This window comes from Lepisma saccharinum, chromosome 12 (assembly GCF_977018435.1).
Source record: "Lepisma saccharinum chromosome 12, izLepSacc3.1, whole genome shotgun sequence".
NCBI lineage: Eukaryota > Metazoa > Arthropoda > Insecta > Zygentoma > Lepismatidae > Lepisma > Lepisma saccharinum.
The window spans coordinates 38607159-38628911 of record NC_139240.1 but is presented as its reverse complement, the minus strand read 5'-3'; the positions used below and the strand labels follow the sequence as shown (position 1 = coordinate 38628911).

Genomic DNA, 21753 nt, shown 5'->3' with positions numbered 1-21753 from the left:
TTACGACCACCTTCTTCATGCAAAACATGTTAAATACCTCTTCAAAAGAGATGTAGGAATGCATTCTACGAACTTACAAAAATGCCATCACCCTACTGAATCTGCCTCTCTAAAAACCTTTTTCTACAACGATTTTGTCACTTTTCTTTTCCTACATATTCCTACATATAACCAACATGTTATAATTTGTACATAATGATTTCTTCCATGCAAAACTAGTTTGTATACAACACTACTTACCTGCAGGTTTGTAATTGATACATTGTCATTGTCTCGATTTCACAACTGATGTAAAATGAGTCAGACATGCAACAAGACAACATTATAAATATAAACAAACATGCGACACACAAAGCAAAGGATTGCTGGTACTGTTTTTGCAGGAACGTTTCGCTTGCCCTACTAACGACCAACACAGTTCCAAACATTTGTGAGGTAGGTTAAAATCTTCAATATTGACTCATTTCACTGACATGCTCTCATCAACATGGGCAAGTTGGCTCCTGATCTTCCGACTTCCAAAATTCCAGAGGGACTTGTGAAACACCTAGTACAAGGTGCATTCAATACATAGCCGAAAAAGTAGTATAAGAAATCTAAAACACGACAGTGATTGTTATATGTTTGTTATTTTGTGAAGGCATCTGTAAGCTATTCATAGCTGGGGCTGGCACGCCTGCCTCGCACATGGGACGCTGAAATCCTTACAGGAGTGCTCCAAGCTGGAGCAGCGAAGTATCGCGAAATTTTTGTTGAGTAAAGGTGTGAAACCGATAGAAATTCATCGCCGCATGACAGATCAGTATGGTAACAACTGTATGAGTCGATCACAAGTGTACGAGTGGGCTGAGAAGTTCAAACAGGGCATAACCAGTGTTGAAGATTCTCCACGTCCAGGTCGCTCTGTCACTGCAGTCACGGAAAGCTACATTGCTCAAGTGGAGGACTTGATACAGGAGAATCGGCATATTACTGTCAGTGAAATTGCTCCCCAGATGGAAATAAGTGTAGGATCAGTCCACCATATCAGTCACGACATACTGAGGTTCAGGAAAGTGTGTGCTGAGATGACGTGGTTTGGTGTCCACTGGTGTGCTTTTGCTCCATGACAATGCAAGACCACACACTGCTAAAGTCGGCCAGGCCAAAGAATGGACTTGAGGAAACCCAGACTTTCCACCTCCAGTTCAAGGGGGGGGGGGGGGGAGCGGTGTTGCTATCGGTTGCTACATGCCTGATTTTTGCCCAGTCGTACACGACACCTCTTCCTGTCAACAAGCCCCCTTGGCTCGCATTTCAGGGAGAGGCAAGGAATGTGAGACCCATTCGCTAGGTGCGCTGCAGCAACCATTAAACTTCGCCCTGTTTTGACCATGTTGGCGGGTGCCACATGTTTTGAAAACTAATCGAAACAAAAAATTTGGCAACGCAGAATACCACGAGAATTTCCCCTCACCATAGCAACTTGGCAAAGCCATTTGGTTCAGGGGTTCATATGATCCTCCCTGCCTTTCGACGGAAAAGACAAAAATAGATTTTCCAAGTCCATTATTTGGCCGTAACCACTGTAGTGTCACATTGTCTACCATCGAGGACCTAAAGTTTGAATGCTTACCCAACCCTCCATATTCACCTGATCTCGCACCTTCAGATTTCCACCCCTTTGGACTGCTAAAAGATATACTAAGTGGATCGAGGTTCCAAAATGACGAAGTCCAGTCAGCGGTGCATGAGTGGTTACTCACACGTCCTTATCAAGTGCTGGCATAGCATAGGTGCATTGAACTGGGAGGGGGGATACTATTTTCAAACATATTACTGTAGTTCTTTTGGTGATTTTGGTTATATATTGAATTAGCCTGGTATAATAATTTTGTGCATACTGCTATCCAGTGAGAATTGTGTTGGGAGTATTTGTAGTTATTGAGAAAATATTTTCTGGGCATGTAATTTAGAATGTTGTAAAATAAAGGCTAAGATGCGTAGAATATACTTGGTGCAATATAAGCTAGTTGTTGAATGCAGACATGTATGTTTACACTGACTTTTCTCGTTGCAGCTTCTAAGTCATGTATTTGAACAGAATGCCCTGAATCTGATCCTGAAGTACATCAATCTAAAGGAATCTAGAGATTCTCGCCTGGCGTTTGAAGCCCTCAAGTACCTCGCTGCCCTGCTCTGCCATAAAAAGTTCTCTATTGAGTTCATCCACATGCAAGGATTGCAGGTAAATATTTCAACATTGTGTATGTTGAGGTCATGTTATGCATTACCTGCAAGTACTAATTTTATTTATAGTTGGCAAAAATTCAACTGAGATTCTCCCGAATGAGAGTCCATGCATTCTAAGAGTAATTATACTTGCTGATAATTGAACCCATCCTGTTTTTCTGTAAATTTTTGTGTCAGTTGTTTTGGATTTAAGCAAAAGTCATGTGTTTAAAATAAGTTTCTAAAAATACAGTTTTTTTTAAAGAACTACTTTAGTCCCACTTTAGACTAAAACATTTTCCTTAACATTTTTCTTAATATTTATACCATGACCAATATGCTACCGTGTAAAGTGAAAATCTAATTGCATTCATATGCCATGGCATATTTCATGGCATTTCTTAGGAATAGAATCGGCTCTATTTCAGTAGCAATTTTCATAGCATAACCAATCAGAAGCGACCTCTAGGTCACGAGTGCAGATGTAATGGTGGCTGAGTGACATGTAAACAACGTATAACTTCACATTTTTAAAAACCGATAACTACTCAACTGAAAGGAATAAAGTTTTGTATTAATAGGTTTTAGGTACAAATCAATGGCACTGCTTAAATACATACTTTATAGCGTTTACTGTACATGTATGGAAGAATATTTTAGTTGTTTCAATTGTAAACACCGGTCACTCACCATAGATGGTGTAACTCGACATGTCTTTCTTGCTGTATATATTATACATTGCAATCGCAAAGGTTTACCAAAATGTTCCATGAGATGCCTCCGTGTAAAGTACTGTCTGCTTTAAGGTTTTTGTAAGCATTTACGTAGGATTTATTCTAGCAAAAATCTTAACGGAAATGCTTCCGTCTAAAGTGGACCTTAGACTGAAGCATTTTCCTTCACATTTCTGCTGCACTTGGGGAACTAACTATATTGTAGTGATTTCCATGGATTATTTCACAGACTAGGAAATATATGGATAAAAGATTCCCCCTATTAACACACATAAATGTTACTTGTTACCTTACTATTTTGCACACAGAGGAGATGTACTAAGTAGATATTTCATTGGAAAATACAGGCTCGACCAGGACTCAAACGTGGGTTTCTGGCATACCATGCAATTGCTGTACCAACTGAGCTACCAAGCGAGCCTGCTCATATTCAACAAATGCTGTTGTGATATCACTGACAAAGACAATTTCTCACAGGTAAAACAGTAGGAGCATAAAATCAGCAAAAGCAGGACTGGCCTGGCAGCTCAATTGGTAGAGCTTTGTATGCCAGAATCCCAGGTTTGAGTCCTGGTCAATCCTGCATTTTTCGCTGACATTTCTAAGATATTACTCGTTAACCCATATTAATACTATATTTAGTATATTTAATGAATATGGTTATATTATTATATTTAATACCTCTTCTGGGTTTCCTCGTAATGTATTCATTGTAAAATCAAAACTCTGTCAGATGTAAACTACAAATTCTGTGGGTGCTGTAGATAGATCATACTAGCATCTTCACAAATTGAAATTGCTAACCTAAATGCCATGTCAAATGTTTCTGTGAGTAATGCATGCTATAAAATTTGTTGGAAGATTTTTGGTAGTATTTCTGTTTGTAAAAATTTCCAAAGAAAAGTATGTCTAAGGCATTTTCTTTTAGAGCCTTCATGTTATATAATCATTTTCGAAGAAAACATTTGCCATTTTGTATTGATATTTCTGTTTGTTCATTGCAATACATCAGTTATACTACTACGGTCCCGTTTTCAGCAAATGTTGGAAGTCCCCCGGCCAAGCGTAGCTGCGACAGGAGTCTCCATGTGCCTCTACTACTTGGCATATTGTGAGGATGCGATGGAGAGGGTGTGCTTACTCTCACACCGGGTGCTGGCGGACATGGTGAGGTAGGCATTCAAGGAATGAATTAACTGTGTGGGAAAGGGAGGGGGAGGAGTTACAGAAGCACAGTAAGTGTTATTTTGAATAACTGGTGAAAGTAGTGTCTATTCTTATTCCTTTTGTCAGAAGTGTATGTCCACTTAATGCTCAAAGTGACTAATCAACCTACCACTGTACAATGTGCCTCCATGGTAATCGAAGCCTTGATTCTTTGGTGACAGTTGTTTTGTATTGTATGTCCTGGTCTTTCACTCACCATCAGCATCTCAAAACATTTTTAAAGTAGATTTTGCTAGTGGCACATGTTTATGGTGAATAAGAATCAAGGTTTCGGTACAAAGACTGGGCACCTTTTTGGGATCAAAAACAGTATATATGGGTTTCAAATTGGTGAAAATGCCAAACTTTTATTTAAAAACTGCCCTAACTACACAAGATAAAATATTTTCCTTCTAGTAGAACATTTATGTAGTTATCAGATTATTAAGTTTATTCCTGTGCAAAGGAGTCCATTTTTGAAGATTAGGCACACACAGGAGATGTACTATGTAGAAATTTTCTTGCGAAAAATGCAGGCTCGAACAGGACACGAAGGCGATTCCACGCAGGTAAAACAGCGATAGCGAATAATTCAAACTTCAGTCATGTTGGTAAATAAACTCTAAATTTCATGTTTAAGAGTTTGTTTCTCATTTTACAGTTCATTTTTCATCATTACACCTTCCAAAACCATGACAAATGAACATTACACCCTGTTATTTTAAATTTCATGTATTTCAAAAACTATGTATGCGTGTCTGGGTTGGTTTAGGTATCTGTAATTTTATTTGCAGGAGGGATGGGACAGATTAATTGGTACTCTATCAGTATCAGCCGATATAAGCATATCGAAGCATCAGTAAAATTACCGATTATTTGACCGATCCGATATATCTATAAATATCTTGTAATTTAGTGCATTTTGCCATTTTGCTATATTTTTACGGACAATCTCTATATTAAAAAATGAAAGTAAATGTCTAAATATGCAACTTCTTTTGCATCGCAGTCACCTGGAAACAAACCTTTATTAAGGAGGTCAATGAACCATTCAGGTTCTCCAAGGACCATTTGGAATTTTATATCGGATTGGTAGAATAATCGTTATCAGTAAATTGTATATCTGTACTTCATCGGTATCGGCCAAAATTTCATGGTGGCATATGTTTTGCATTACATTGTCAAATAAATTTCCTGTTCCCTAATTCTACTTTTCTTTCATCCAGGTACTCTTTGTGGTTGCTGGAGTGCTCCCATGACTCTGGTCGATGCCATGCGACAATGTTCTTTGGTCTCTCCTTCCAGTTCAGGATCATCCTTGAGGAATTTGATGCCCAGGATGGCTTGAGGAAATTGTACAATATTGTAAGTGGTATCTCCAAAACTCTGTCCCCATAGATAACAGGAGATATACTAAATGTTTGTGTTAAATGAAAGAAGTAAGGGAGTGATTTCAATTTGGGTTCACAAAATGTGGCATGACGTGAGAGTGAAAATCTTAATTGTTAGTAGGAGCCCGAATAGGAAGCATATGCTGGCCCATCGTCAAGGCTACAGAGTACAAATACACTACGCTGCCATTCGTCACCGGACACCCCATACCAGTACGTTAATCTGGTCGCAACACCACATCAGTATCGTGTAGGGCCACCTTTCACCGCAGTGACGTCCGCTACAGTCCTGTAACAGCGTTCACTGGGCATACGCCACACCCACATTCGTCCATCGGACAGCCACATCTGGTAGCGCGATTCATCACTCCATAGGACGGATTTCCATTGTTCGAGAGTCCATTGGCGGCGTTCCTTGCACCACTGTAATCGACGGGTCGCATTGTGGGCTGTGATATGCGGCTTGTGAACTGCTGCGCGACCATGTGTGACGATTTCCCGGCGGACAGTACGATCACTTGCAGCACTACTGGAAGCCGATCGAAACTCCTGTGCCACCATCTGTAACGACGTCTTCCAGTTTGACTTCGACACACATTTCAAGCATCAATGGTCACGATCTCTTAATATTTTCGGTTTACTGGGTCTGGGTCGGCATGTCATGACCTCCTCTCGCTTCCACTTCACAATAACATCACTCACTGTCAACCGGGGCATCTGAAATTTGTTGGAAATCTCACGGGTCGAATGCCCAAACCTGTGGGCTCCAATGATCATCCCTCGTTCCTCCTCACTCAGTTCGCGTCGTCTGTCCATATTGACTGCTGTAACTGGTATGAGTGTATTCTCATGCGGCAAACCCTTTATATTTTGTTTGATCCCAAGCACTTTTTGAGGGGTGTCCGGTGACGAATGGCAACATAATGTATCTTAAATAGGGGGTGTGGGGATAATCCAGACAATTTAGTCCAAGCCATGACTACCAAACCCATAAGAATCAGCTGCCCTATGGCAGCATAGAAGGTACAAAACTGTGCAAATATAAAAATTCAATTTTTTATCTTGCTGTAGAAAATAAAACATATTTTTAATATAACTTATCGCACAAAATAAGTTATTGCATCCTTGATAACTATTATTACATTTGTAAAATACATAGAAGTAAATCTAAGGCTTCATAGTAGTGCCTATCTGACAATAAAAGTTTTGAAGAAGTATTTGTATGTCGTATAAAGTGGGTACCTGAAGGAAACTCTGGGGGGTAAAGGCAGCCAGGGGCGTGGTGCTGATGACATCACCCCCACCTTCGGCCGTGATCAAGAAAGTGTGGGCCCTTAACTCCACAACCCCTATACGCCTTCATGGCATGGTGCATAGCACAGGGAAGCACTTTGCCTTTTACCTTTTTATTTGTATATGTACAAGGAAATTGTGATAACTATTAATTTATAAGTTTCAATGTATTGAAATATTTATTGATATTTATAACAAAACATTAATTATTCATTATTAATGTTACCGATGTCAGAAGTCCCGGGTTCGAATCCTGGTCTGGGCATGGATGTTCGTGAGTGTCCATTTAGGAAGGTCCGGAGCCACAGGGTACACAATATGATACCCCACCAGGGGACAAGAATTCAGATATCGCCAGATGGTGCCCGCGTGTCCATTCATCAATTTCATCATATCATCACTCATTCCCATCTTCGCAAATTAGCCAAAAGTGTAACAAAGAATGAAGTAAAATTAAGCAAATCAATCATTATTAATGTTTATGATTGTGCTTATTTGTAACTAATTTATGCTATTTTAGAAAATAACACTTCACCTCTGGATGGTGTAGTGGTGGTGATGTACCTGGTTTGATCTCTAATGAAAGTGTTTGATTTCCATTTTAAGGTTGAGGTCCATTCCTGATTAGCCTACCAGAGTATAAAGTGACTTAAAACAACTTTTTGAAAATGATATTACTAGTTATGTATTGAAACATATTTTACATGCTTCTGCATTATTAATTTTACTTCCATTCTTGTTGTTACTGTAATTGCACAGTTTAATAGAAGGAACTGGTTGTTGTTTTAATCTATGCTGTGTGACATCATACATGTATTTAATAATGTTTTTTGTTCCAGATTAGCACGTTGCCAATCCTATCAAATGAGCCAGACAATGCCTTGAATGAGGATGAGGAGTGTGCTGCTCGGCAGATAGTAAGGCACGTGTGTGTTGCGTTGAAGAAGTACTTCGAGGCCCATCTGGCGATCAAGACTGAGCAAGTGAGGAGAGCTCACATAAGAGACCAAGGGGGTTATGCCCAGCCTCCTCTACCATCCTATAAGGTAATGACCAGAATAATATTAAAATTAAAAATATAATGTTCTTGCATTTGTACATTTATTTTCAGCCATGTTGAATAAATTTCATTGATTTGAACAGCTTGCAAAGTTGAAGACTTGGCACTTATTTTTCTATTAGTAGAGGTAGGATTGTAATGCACAATATAATACCAGAAAATGCTCTATAAAAATGCAGTAATGCCCTAATAAACACCCCAAAAAATTTCAAATTGCTCTTTTACAACAAACTTGCATGTTCATATCACATATCCTGCATTGCAGTGTACTACTAACACCGTAAGTAATTTGTCAAAGCTAAGTGACTGCTAATTGTGTGTGTACAAGACTTGAATATTGAAAAGCTCCTTCCCACCTCTGCCAATACTTGAGGAGCATACTTGAAGAAAACTATCATCGTCTTGCTAATCCCATGGTATTCCTCCAGACAAGATCAGCAATTGAACATGGCATACTGAACCCTTCATTTTTGTTCAAAACCAAAATTATATTCTTGGCAAATTCCTTTCCACCCCCCCTTCCCCTTTCCCCCCTCCCCCTTTCCCATGCTTGTCACTGCCTCCCTGATGGTGTAATGGTTACATAATCACCTTGTAATCAAGGGGTCCTGGTGGAGGCACATAGTGGTTCAGATTCCACTTTAAACTGTAGGTTGAGTCTCGATTAACCTTTCTGTGCACAAAGTGGGCTTAACATACCAAATCAATCAAATGAAACCATACTTGGTCATTTTTTTCATTGTTTTTTCCAGATGAAAAGAGTTATCATATTTTTTAAGCAAGAGCAATGTATTGCATCCCCCTCCCTCAAAAATAAAAATCCAAACCTTATATATTAGTACATTATCGCATTATAGTGATCTGGAAAGTAGCTGAATAAGTTGGGTATTCCTTTTGTCAAAATGAATGTGAATCTTTCACCCAATCAAACTTCATAAACATGTAATTTACTCTAATAAGCTTAAGGTTTAATTTTCTGTGCAGATTTTGTTCAGCATCGATTTCGTCACCTGTCTGGTAGCTTCGTCAGGCAGTACATGAAACCTCCTGAACAAAACTTCACGGAAAAATGAGCCTTAAGCTTATTAGAGTAAACAGTGGATTCCCTATCTCCGTGCAACCGCCAAACAGATATATTTAGATACAATTCATAAACCTGATTTTTAACTTAATTACTTAAGTAGCTTTGTACTTTCTTCTAAGGCAGATATGCAGTTTTTTCACTAATAACCATCTTCTCCAACAGGCTTACAAATCCAGTCCAGAGGAAGTCCAGGAACAGATAGAAACCCTTCTGGAGCTGATGTCCATCCGGGCACAGTGGGATCCCGTGGATGAACTGATGAGGCTTGGTGGTGTTACGTCTCTCCTGAAAATCATAGCATTCACTTACGAGTGGAACTATTCCGGACGAGCAGAGACTGTGCGAAGTGCCTTGGACGTGTTGGCCGTGTGCTCCGTTATGCCAAAAGTTCAGTTATTGTTTTGTGAACGAGTTGATTTGCCGGACGAGGCGATCACTGCAGGAATGAACATAATTTTGGGTGCGGCCGAGGGGGAGATCGTGGCCGATGCGGACGTTCAGAGGTCAGCACTCAACGTGATAATGAACTGTGTGTGTGCTCCAGTAAACAGGGTAAGGATCACATCTTGTGCTGATTCGCTAGAAATTTGGAAGGATTGTGATTTGTTTGAAGAAGTAAGTGACAGTGGCATGTTATAAGTGAATCTATGATAGTTTCATCAGGTTTAGTTTTTTATCTTCTTCGCTTTTCCCTTTTTGGCATTGGGTTCCTTTGTTCAGTTCTTGTACGCTGTAAGGCAAGTTTTCGGATTTCCAGTTTCCTCCTTAAGGCTTAAGTTCCAATTGTTTAATTCAAAATTTATCATGGTGCACAGGCATTTTTTACATGGTTCGAATTATAATTATGTCTGTTAACACAGAGGTCAGAGTATTAGTGAGAACTACTTCCTTTGGAGAGCAATGTTTTCCTCCCCTACTCTTCTTTGTGGTTTTTTGTTTGCAAGCAGCCTTTCATGTACTGTCGTCTTAGATACAGACTGCTGCTGCTATCTACATATTTCACAGGCATGGGATGAGAATAGGTATTTCATCGCTAAATGCTTTCATTGTTAGGTTAGGCAGATCAGTTTGATGGCTCTTAGCATTGAGATAACACCCCTACAAGCTTTTAAACACCTAATCACTTAATATCTGGTCTCGCACATAAAATCCCATTCGAGCCTTGCATGAAAATCTGAAAACTCGTGTCCAAGGTGACTGGAAACCAAGAACGCGTGCTTGCGCAACCTACAGTTCTAATTATAATATATCCATTATCTAATAATTAGTGAAGCTTTTAACTGCTAATTAGTTTCTTCAAGCTTTGAACTTGCTTTTACAATCGTTTTCAATATTCTAAAACACTTCCCAACACTTATATATATCTTGCGAAGAATCATTAAACATTCAGAACCGTTACCCTCCATAATGTTCTTCCTTTCTCTGTACCAATTCTATCCGCATACTCTTCTCACTGTATATGTGGTCAAAATTTTCTTCTCGCCTTTAGGCCTGGCCCTGTCTTCATTCTAGCAAAGTGTCCCAATGATTGCAGTGCATTCCTTTCAGCGGTATCAGTTGATAGATTTCTCTGGTGGTGATGTTTCTGATTGCGTATTTTATTTTTCCTACTGTACATCGAAAGAAATCCACCTCAACACTCTGGAACATACAGTAAATTGTCATTTGTTTGCTCATTTAATTCCTATTTCCAGTGATCGTATCAATGTTAGCTGGTATTATACTCAGTTATCCATCTCTATCCAAGAGACAGAGGGTGTGAGTGATTTATTGTATTTTACTTTGATTTTCTGCCACTTTTGGCTACTCGCGAAGATGAGGATCAACGGTGATAAGTTGACATTGATGAAGGACAATCACAAACATATATTGATGACACAACTCGAGCCCCGCAGAGGATTATCCCTGCTGCATGTCCAGGTGCCAGAGCCTTGCTAGCCTGCAAAATGCAGTCCGGGTGCCTTGCCAGAAGGTCACCCTTACACCTCTCATTTGTAAAGTATACATTTTTGGTCAGGAATGAAAAAACACCTATTGTGCCAGTAGGTCACTCACACCCTGCCATCTTATTTCCTTGTACAAAATCCCAACACCCTTATTGTAACCCCTCCTCCTCCCTACTGTTGAGCAGTGTGAGATTAGGGAACTTGCAACACTGCATCTATCAACCATGAAGGACTTGTGATAGGTGTACAGGATAAGGACCACCATGTTGTGTTCATTTTCTATCCGTATGTCCCATCTATCACACTGCAGCATGTGATTCATCATCATTTCCTAATGATATTTTTGGACATGAGTAGGATGGAGCTGCCCATTGGCATCGGTTGGACTTTGTTTACTCTTGCCAGCATTTTAGGCTTTTGCAGGGTCTGGAAAAATGCCACGAAATACTTTCACGGAGTCTAATTATCCTGGACGTTATGGAAAATTCAAAGGTTACATTTATTTTGCACCAATATTGTGTGGAAAGATGGTATTTTGCAACTGCATAACAGGTATTTTATTATAATCAATATTTTATCTGTAAGAGTACTGCATCGAAATAGTTTCATTTGCTTATGAATAACCAACATTTCTTGTACATTTCTACACATATTTTTAAAAAAATATTATTATGGTAACTTTTGAAGTAATTGGTAATTCTCTGGTTTGAATTTTTTTATTTTAAGTTATAAGAATATCCTATTTTAACACGCTGAAAATAGTGTAATGAATGTTAGTCAGCAGAATTGTTTTGTAATTTTTTCTATTTTGCTTTTCCAGGTCGGTGGGAACATAGGAAGGTTCTCAATGATGAACTCTGTTAAGAAAAAGTCTAGCATTCGTACCAGTGAAGAGCTTATCACGAAAATGTGGGAAAGTGTTAGGTCCAATAATGGAATTATGGTAAGTCCTCATAGTTGTAGCAGGAAAGGTTGTGTCTTTAAATAAGGTGATGTTTAAATTAACCTCTGTTGTCCTTTTGATTTATTTTAGTCACTGCTATTTAGGTATAGTCCTCGATAGAGCCTTGTAATCGAGGGGCTCGGGGTTAATCCCCAAGAGAGTGCTTCAACTGCAGGTTTAACGTACGTGAGCATAAAATGGACTTAAAAGCTCTGTTATCATTATTTATTTATTTATAAAGCAGCTTCATTGAATTTTCAATTTTTTGTGTAATTTGTGATTTTCCTTACCTCTTCCTAGGTTCTTCTGCAGTTAATGATGGTGAAGACCCCAATCACAGATGCAGATTCCATACGTGCCTTAGCGTGCAGAGCTCTGGCAGGGTTGGCGAGAAGCGAAACAGTCAGGCAGATAGTCAGCAAGCTGCCTTTGTTCACCAATGGACAGATGCAGAGTAAGTGATAAGCTGTTATGAATGTCAAACTGTTATTCATTGAAAATATTGCACATTGAAACTTGGGGCTGGTATTTTCAAAAGCGTTTAGAAGAAAGTTTACGTCAAAATAATTTCAGTCCTAAACCAAGAAAATTTGAGTATTTTTAAAAGTGAAATAATATCACTAGACAATAATCAGTAATTCTACAACTTTTATTTCATTTTAATTTTCTCAAATATTTTTCTGCCCTAATATAATATCAAGTGGAGGAGTGCAGTATGGGTCTCTTCTGTTGTCTGCGAGGAAGTTTTTTTAGTGTATCCTTGCCTTTTTAATGTGTTGTGTTTGTCCTGCGCAGGTGCCTTTCCAACCTTGTATTTTTAACCTTTCTCAAGAGGCTTTTTACACTCGGGCAAGGATTTTAGTTAAAGGGATATTTCAACACATCCTGAAGTGTGATACTGGTGCTTGAAAATTGTAATACAGTCAACTCTCGATTCAACGACCTTTCACAGTTCCCGGGAAAAGGGTCGTTATTTCGAAGGGGTCGTTATTGGAATTTGCACCAATTTGCAGCTTAAAGGGAGCTCAAACGGACACAAAGATGCCTAGGAGATGGTAACACCATTTATCCTGGTAGTTATACAACCTGTTATGCACAGGATGCATGTTGTGAGAAGGAAAATAAAATAATGTTACTTTATTTCAATTGTGCACAGTCGTTGCTTTTCCAGGAAATACTTACAAGTCTAGTTCATGAGAAACCCGTTTGCACTGAGACCAATGGAAAGGAAAACAATCTCTCCCTTATTGCAAGCGAAACTCGAAGAATCTTGACACCAGTCAGACTGGTGCCAGCAAAAGTCGGGAGATAATCGGGCAGAATGAATGTTGGATTTTATACGGGTTTACTGGAGCATTGTCTGTTACAAGATTAACTGGTAAGATTAGATCTCTCGGGAGAAACAACACAACCTCTCTAGGTACCAGACAAAAAAAAATATACAGGGCTGTAATTTTCGTTCTGGTTCGGCTGTGTAAAATACATCGTAAAAAAAAGTAACTTTTCTTTGCTTCAACCAACTTCATTCACCCTCCTTCCCCATTCAAGGGAGCAGTCGAAACTCCTTCCTTGACTTGCATTGTAATCCTGCGTGAAAAAGGAAACGTGCAACTTGCGATCTGTTTTCACCCATATTCTAGGACAAGTCATTAAACAGTGTGGCAGTCGATAATCATTCGGGTTTGGAATTGAATTTCACTTTAAACTGTATATTTAGTCCCGATTAGCCCATCAGCATAAAATGAACTGAAAACAAGCTTTATGAAACTGCGCATTTTCACATATCAAAATGGTAGATCCTTATTTACTCTCACGTTAATCGACGATTTAATGTTGGATTTAGGAGTATTCTCGATGTCAAACACCCACCCTTCCAAACGTTTTCCACTTGAATAATGTCTTTTTAATCTGTCTCAGCGACCATTCCTACATTGAACACACTTTTTTTTTCCTCCACATGAATGGTTCTGAAGAAAAGCGGATGCAAATTAAATTTACAGATTTGCTTATCGGAAGGCTCAGAACATGAAGTTATTTAAACTCTTGTTTTCCTTTCTGGAGATCGAATTTCCTTATCGTCAAATCAAAACAGCTTTGCGAGATTCAAAACAATAACTTTTTCCTTCGCGCTGGATGAGTCATCGCTGTTATCGGCAAGCAAGAGCCTAGACAACACTGGCGCCAGCTGCATCGTAAACACAAGGAGACCGGCTGGAAGTTCGAGCAACAGGTGGCAAAAGAGAAAAGTCCCAGCATTTTAAAGATAAGGCGACTGTCGAAGACGGAACTTTTAACAGCAGTGTAAAGAAGAAAGAAATGACCCTTGCTTTATATTTTACCATGCAACAGACAATAATACGGGCAATATTTTCTATGCAGACAACAGCATTAAAAAAAAAAAATAATAATAAATAAAAAAAACTGAAATCTGCAATTATCAACATTGCCGTGCACACCAGTGGCGGAGAATGAGCTGGGGTAAGGGTAGAGGGTGACTTTTTTTTTTACTTGTTCTATGGGTTTTGTTCGTTTTCAAGAATATAACCAGAACTGGTTGCCCCATTTTAGACGTCAAAGGAAAGGAAGAGGGGTGGTTCCTTTTCCACCCTCGCCTGTAATCAGCCCGCATCAGCAAGAAAATCCTGGCTGAAACAATCTGCATCGCCCCCCCCCCCCCCCCCACGTTTGCTGACAGGAAAAGAGGGAGGAGTCAGTCGTTTAACGGAACACTTTTTTGGCAGATATTACGACATCGACACAATTAGGAAAACGTATGAAGTGGGAAACGGGAGTTATGATGCACGTAAGATCGAAGTAAACTTTTGTGCAAACCTGGATGACAACGCATTAAGCGGGTTGATGATCTTTACTTCACCTATGTGGTTTTGATTATCTCTAACAGTTTCACTTTTTTATGAAGTGTTGCAGGGAACAAAGAACACCTTTTGAATGAAATCTGTTACCGGAAGTTGTCGGCTACAAGGCCGAAAGTTGCTCACTCACGGGAACCTGCTGAACTCTAGGTCAGAGCTGGACATAGGAGCCAGACTTCCAGGTGCCACGCATCTGTATTTTCGAACATTCCTGCGATCTTATCTCTCAAGGTGGTGTATTTATCGATGAGAGAGCTTGACCTGCCATACACATTGGCAAAGACTGCAAGTCCAGCAGTCATTTCGGGCTGCTCCCACCCTCCCCCGCGAGTTTTCAGCAGCTCTTAGGACAAGGAAACAAGTCAAGTCGATTTAAAATAACATCCAAGCACATTCGATCTTCTCTTTTCGCGTATCCAAGAGCAAGGGTGGCAAAACAAGCGTGGCACGTTGGGTAGCGGTAGTCTGCTGCGGGGTAACATTGGTGCACTTGAGGGAGGGGAGGGCAGAGGTCAAGTGCTATTGGATATCACTCAAGCATGGTGTGGTGGTGTCTATTTTTAGTTCAGACCTAACTGTGAGCAGTAGAGCGCTCGTAAAGGGAATGAGTGGAGGAAAAAACAACGCATTTTTCGGCAGATTTCCTTCAATTTTTCAACTTTTTTTTTCCAAATTTTTCAACTTTTTTCTAAATTTTTCACGGTTCCCGGGAAAAGGGTTGTTACTTCGAGAGGGTTGTTATACCTGGGGTCGTAGAATCGAGAGTTGACTGTAATTGGAAAGTTGTTCTAAAACATTGATTGTTCCACAATGATCATATGCATCAATTTACGAAGAGTATGCTTTAAACCATTCTGTAATTTCATCAGAATATTAAAATACATTCTATATAATAACAAACTTCAGTTTTTCGTCAAAATGAGATTTTGCATAATCTCAGCATAATTAGGCTCCATGGAAGTATCGGGTGACTTTTCTGCATGCCCCATGAAAGACCAAAAATACTGGAAAGTTATCGGCCAGTATTGATAAATAAATTTCAACTGATAATTTTCCAATACTGATACCATTCTTATTGATCATCTGTTACCAATTCATTAACATCAAACCAACTCATGATTTTCTTCCGAGAAGGAAATGTCAAAAATGTTTATGATGAATTTTCCAAATTGCAAAGGCATTACAAGCCTTGGTAAACAGGAGAGAGATGTCTCCCAGTGATCTAAAAATATATATATGCATAAGGAGGGGCATGCATATATACACTAAATGTGAAATAACACAATGGAATGTTAATTTTTCATGTTTTTCAAAAGTGTTAGGGGCATTTTGCTACCATATTTTGTCACAAAATGATGAGAAATGAACTGAAAAATGCGAAATAAACTCTTAAACCTGAAATTTAAGGTTTATTTACCAAAGGAACACCTTCTGAGGTTTGAATTATTCTGTTAGTTATGCAAATCACAGAAAATTGATTCAATCTGCAAAATTGACTCCTTTACACAGTAATAAACTTAATACTCTGATAACTATATAAATGTGTTATTAGAAGAGAAATGTTTATTTTGTGTAATAATTAAAGTTTTTAAATCAAATTTATGGTTATGTACACCATTTTGAAACTTTTTTTTATATGCTGCTTTTGATCCTGAAATGTGGCCAGTTTTTGTAACGAAATCTTAATATTTTATTCGCCATAAATATGTGACACTATGTATAACCTATTGAAATTTTACATACCAAGTTTGGCCAATATATACATATGCAAAATGTATTATTTATATTAAATGTATGAGTTTATGAAGATTTAAAGAAAATAAACTGCATTTCACCAGTAGAGCAAAAATTGAACATTTTTGACCTACGAGAAATATTAGGTTACCTCTATGAGTCGTTCCATGTATCCAGTGGATAGATTGCTTGGAATGGGCATAACATATTCTATTTTTTGTGAACTATTTGTGAAGTTATTGTCAATGCCAACAACACTGTTTATTTTTCCAGTGCTCATGAGGGACCCAATACTCCAGGATAAAAGACAAGAGCACGTTAAGTTCCAGAAATATGCTTTGGAGTTGATGGAGCGAATGTCCGGAAAGTCAAAGCCAAATGTGAATGAATTTGACATATCCTTAGCTAATATTCACAGAGTAAGTATCGACAATCTTTATCGTTATCATTCTTTTGTACTTCTTTATGCTACTAATTCAACTTCATGTTTGAAATAATTGAAATAATTAAATGTAAAATGATCAAACTAAAATGCTTCTAACCATAGTTCGCCTCATGTTTACTTTTGGCATGAACCTGTTACTATTGCCTTTCAAACTGTCCTCTTCTTTCAAAAACAGCTATGATATTCCAAATTCTGAAAAATTTCATCTGCTTAGAATTTCTTCTGGAGTATTTGTGTGAATCTTTGTGTGGTTTGCTTTCACTCTTGTCCAAATATTCACAATAGTTTTGTGCTTACGTAAGCCTATTAAACTATTGCAAATATCCAGACATTGTTGAAAACAAAGCTCATGATGATTCACGTCAGTGCTCTAGAAGGAATTCTGAGCAGATGTAACATTTCAGAATTCAGTGTGTTAATGTTTTTATTCAAAGGAGAGGAAATTTCAAAAATGGCTTCGCTGGTGTCAGCCAAGTTGTAAGAACATATTTGAAAAAAAGGGATGGGCTAAAAATGTTAAGTCAGATAAAGGTTGAAACATTTATTCTTGTACAGTATTTTTTTTCTTATTATAGGTGAGAATTAGGATATGACTAAGTATTGCTAATATCAGTATGAGACAGTAGAGAATATTTTTCTTGTGATGAAGATGTCCAGCAAATAATTTGTATTTGCATTTTGTAGCATTGCTTTCTGGCACATTCACTAGTTATGACAGTGAGAATGAATGATGATTTCCGTAGATGAAAGTGATGGTGAAACACCTATGTCCAGTCTCCGGACTTGAACCTGAGACATTTAGTGGTAAGACATGAGTCAATCGTTCAAGGCATTTCAGCATTGTCAGGCAAATGCTTGCAAGACAATTTTTGTTTTACATGTAGTGGAATGTTGATTTTACGTTTGTCAGGGGACCAAGCCCAAAAAAGCTGGAAAATATAAAATTGAGGAAAATTTCATAATGTTTTGCTATGTTGGAACCATCAATATTGAATGTATAATGTGTTAAAATGTAAAGCTCGGGAACGTAAAATCAGGTTTCTACTGTATTTACATTTACTTTGCGTTAATTTCTGAGGTTGAACGGCAGTAACGTGGTCTTCTCTTCCAGGCAAACGTGGTGGCGCAGACGAGGATCCAGTACAATGAGAAGCAGCTGCTGCAGTTGATCCACCAGTACTTGCTGAGCAAGGGTCTGGCTGACTCGGCTGCCATGCTTCAGCGGGAGGCTGGCCTCCCGGGCGTTCCCTTGAAGCAGGGCACCAGCTCCAACTTCCCTCCTATCTCCTACAAGGTCTCCTCCACTCCTCCGACCACTTCCAGGGTAAGTGTACACAATTATCTTTGTATGCTTTCACCGACAAGCAATAATCAACGAATTTGATATAAAACTGCCAGTGCTACATGATTCATTCAGCTCTCTAATTAATGTATGTAATTAGGTGATTTGTGGCCCCACCGAGGCTGTGGGGTCTAACCAGGGTTGTTGAAGGTCCAGGAACCTGCAGGACCGGAACCTTTTTGTCTCGCACAATTTAAATTTGGTCCAAGTTGTGTATTGTTTCATTGAAAAAAGGTTCCTGGACCCTATTTAAATTGATGCGGGGAAAAAGGTTCCTGGACCGAATTGAAATTCTTCCATAAAAAAGGTTCCTGGACTGAATTGAAATTCATTCGGGAAAAATGGTTCCTGGACAGAATTTAAACTCATCCAGAAAAAAGGTTCCTGGACCAAATTTAAATTGATCCGGAAATAAAGGTTCCTGGACCGAATTGATACTTTACAGATAAAAAGGTTTTGTACTGTCCAGAACCCATTTATGCTTGCTGATTTTCTCTCCTGGACCGGAATTGAATTTATTTAAAATTCCTGGGTCTAAGGCATCATTCTTTGGGCTCTGACTATGAGGCGTGTGCAGGTTTGTCTCTCCTGGGAGAAAGTGTAGCAACTTTTCTCCTGACATTTTGTCCAGTGTATGGAACTGGTGGCGACCCACCATGAAATGAGTAGTCTAACCCAGTCATGGAAATCTACGATGACTAGAGATTCGTCGTGCTTGTTGGATGATCACGCACCTCTGCTGAGGCATGTGGGAGCGAGGCTGCCCTCTGGGGTCGAACTTACAAGTTGTCTAAAGAAATATAGGATCAATGAAATACACTAATATGATTGAAAGCATGTTTAATTATTAGCTGGCCCTTTTGATATGTTGCCCAAATATATTTCTGCCAACCTTCATAGCGAAGTAGTTACGACAGTGCACTATGGCACCAGGGGTCCTGGGTTCAAATCCTGGCCTGGGCATGAGTATTCTTTGTGTGTGTCCCTTTATAAATTTCATCATATCGCCACTCATCCTCATCTTTGCTATTAAGTGGCAGAAAAGCAAAGTAAAATAAACCAAACCAATGAATCAGCCAAAGGTATTTATGCAGTTAGTGGGAAGCCTGATTATGTATTAAGGATGCAGTGATGAGTTTGACAGTGGCATGCATTGAGAATGTATCTTATTTTGTATAAAGTTATTCTTTTATAATTGTGATAATTGTAGTGATATTCACCAATAATGCTGTTTGTGGTGATATCAGTACAATCTAAATAAGTTATTTAATTTATGGATTTTCAACTTGAAAAAATATGTCCTACAGAAAGTAGACAACTCTGTGGCACAGAAAGCTTCCACTTTCAGAAAGTTTCAAATCAAACAAATTACAGAGGTCTTATGTTTGTTTCAAAGATAATGGTTTGCTGTTTATGAACGTTTGAAACGTTGGGAAAATATGGAATGAATTTAATCCAATTTAGTTTCAATGTTCATAAGGTAACTTCTGTAAAATTTTCATTTATTTTTGCAGCCAAGGCTAAATCCTGGGCCAAACTTCTCTCCTGGTACTCCTCTTCCGAGGAGTATACTCCCATCATCGTCATCATCGTCCCACTTCCCACGTCTGCCCCAGAGTCGGACATCTTTAACTTCTGGAAGCAGCTCGGGTGTCATGTCAAATTCCTCCTTAACGTCTTCCACGTCCTTTCCTCTCAGGGTGAACCTTAACCACCTCAGGTAAGTGATTACCATTGGGTAGTACCTTGGATATGTAAGACCTGTTTGTTAACATTAGCATTTTTTCTGTTGTTTTAACATTAGCATTTTTTCTGTTGTTTAAGTTATTGTGATTGATATTTTTATTGGAAATTTAAAAAAAAAATTCTTAGCAGTTTCTGCATTCTCAAACCATAGATTTTAAAATTAATTAAAATAGCTGCTCCTTTTGCTTGTTAACTCATTACAAAAAGCTCTGTTATTATCTGCATAATAGTTTTTAAGTCTTCCCACCCCTTTCACACATAATGTTTAAATATATAACCATTTGCTGAGACGACACCAATTTAAACCAATGCTGATACTCTTAAGGATACTCAATAATACTGATACCGATGTTTGAAGAATGTAAGTACAGTGGAACCCCAATTTTACGTTCCTCGGTTTTACATTTTCCCGCATTATACATTCAATATTCATGGTCCCAATAGAGCAAATTGCTATAAAATTTTCCCTGATTTTACGTTTTTTCAGCTTGGTCTCCTGAAAAACGTAAAATCAAGGTTCGACTGTAACAGTTCAAAGTATTGATTATTGTGTGTAAGTTACTATTTCCAATTACAAACGTAAGTTTATCAGTTTTTACCTCAAAATATTCAAGAATTACATCAGAATATTCAAACATGTGTTATGTAATCAGTAGAGGCATGCATATTTTGTTTTTGATGAAAACACGAAATGTGAAATAACACATTGTAATGTTAATTTCTCATGTTTCTGAAAGATATGAGGTGCATTTTCCTACCCTGTTTTGTAGCGAAATGAACTGCAAAATGCGAAATAGACTGTTAAACAGGAAATTTAGAGTTTATTTATTGATGCGACACTTGCTGAAGTCAGAATTATCCTGAGAGTTCTGCAATTCACAGAAAATTGATTAATTCTGCTGTAAATATTTGAGAAACAAAAATGAACCCCTTTATACAGGAATAAACTTAATATTCTGGTAATGACATAAATGTGCTATTAGAAGGGATATGTTTATTTTGTGTAGTAAGTGCAGTTTTTAAATCAAATTTGGGATTATATTCACATTTTTAAAACCAAAATGGCATTTTATATACTGCTTTTCCACCGCTATAACAGCAAAATTTTATTTTTTTACCGCTTTTGAACCCGAAATTGACTGTTCTTGTACCGAAATTTTGCTTTTTTTTATTTACCAAAAATGTGTGCCTCTAATCAGAAAATCAAGTTTTTCACACAAAAGTGGTAAAAGAAAAAAAAATAATTTCTAGGATAATTAGACTTCGCGAAGAATGTGACAGTGGATTTTTCTTGGGCCCTGCTAAAGACCAAAATTCCAAAAGAGTTTCAGTGGTATTGTTAATGTCAATTTCTGATCCCGATACCACTAGCATCAGCCAATACACCAATACATCTCTTTTGGGGTCAGCCCTAGAAACAAGATATAGTTGTATCAACAGTAAAAAAAAAAAAAAAAAAAAAAGGTAAAGTGTTCCCCTGTGCATAGCACCACGCCATGAAGGCGTATAGGGGGTGTGGGGGTAACGCCCCACACTTTCTTGATCCGGTCGTGAGTGGGGGTGATGTGATCAGCATCACGCCCCTGACCGCCTTTACCCCCCAGGGTTTCCCCCAGGTACCCATGTTATTCGACGCTGGGTAGGCACCGGGGCCGCTTCCACCGTTAGAAAAGTTCCCGGATTTGAACCGGCCGGGGATCGAACCCGGGACCTTGAGCATGGTAGTCAGACGCGTTACCGACTGA

The 21753-nt window shown here is 38.6% G+C and overlaps 1 protein-coding gene across 6 annotated transcripts in view; it reads left to right on the top strand.

Moving 5' to 3' along the window:
* Positions 1-21753, top strand: part of mahj (LisH and WD40 domain-containing protein mahjong) — a 115484-nt gene that overhangs the window by 62030 nt on the left and 31701 nt on the right. For 5 of the 6 annotated variants that reach the window (XM_083132146.1, XM_083132141.1, XM_083132144.1 and 2 more), the window contains exons 8-17: positions 2060-2227; positions 3984-4117; positions 5378-5516; positions 7675-7881; positions 9142-9594; positions 11746-11868; positions 12169-12322; positions 16749-16894; positions 18032-18244; positions 19777-19982. In XM_083132146.1, coding sequence (XP_082988272.1) covers positions 2060-2227; positions 3984-4117; positions 5378-5516; positions 7675-7881; positions 9142-9594; positions 11746-11868; positions 12169-12322; positions 16749-16894; positions 18032-18244; positions 19777-19982 — 1943 coding nt within the window. The remainder of the gene's footprint in view (positions 1-2059; positions 2228-3983; positions 4118-5377; positions 5517-7674; positions 7882-9141; positions 9595-11745; positions 11869-12168; positions 12323-16748; positions 16895-18031; positions 18245-19776; positions 19983-21753) is intronic. The other variant, XM_083132147.1, reaches the window with a different exon arrangement.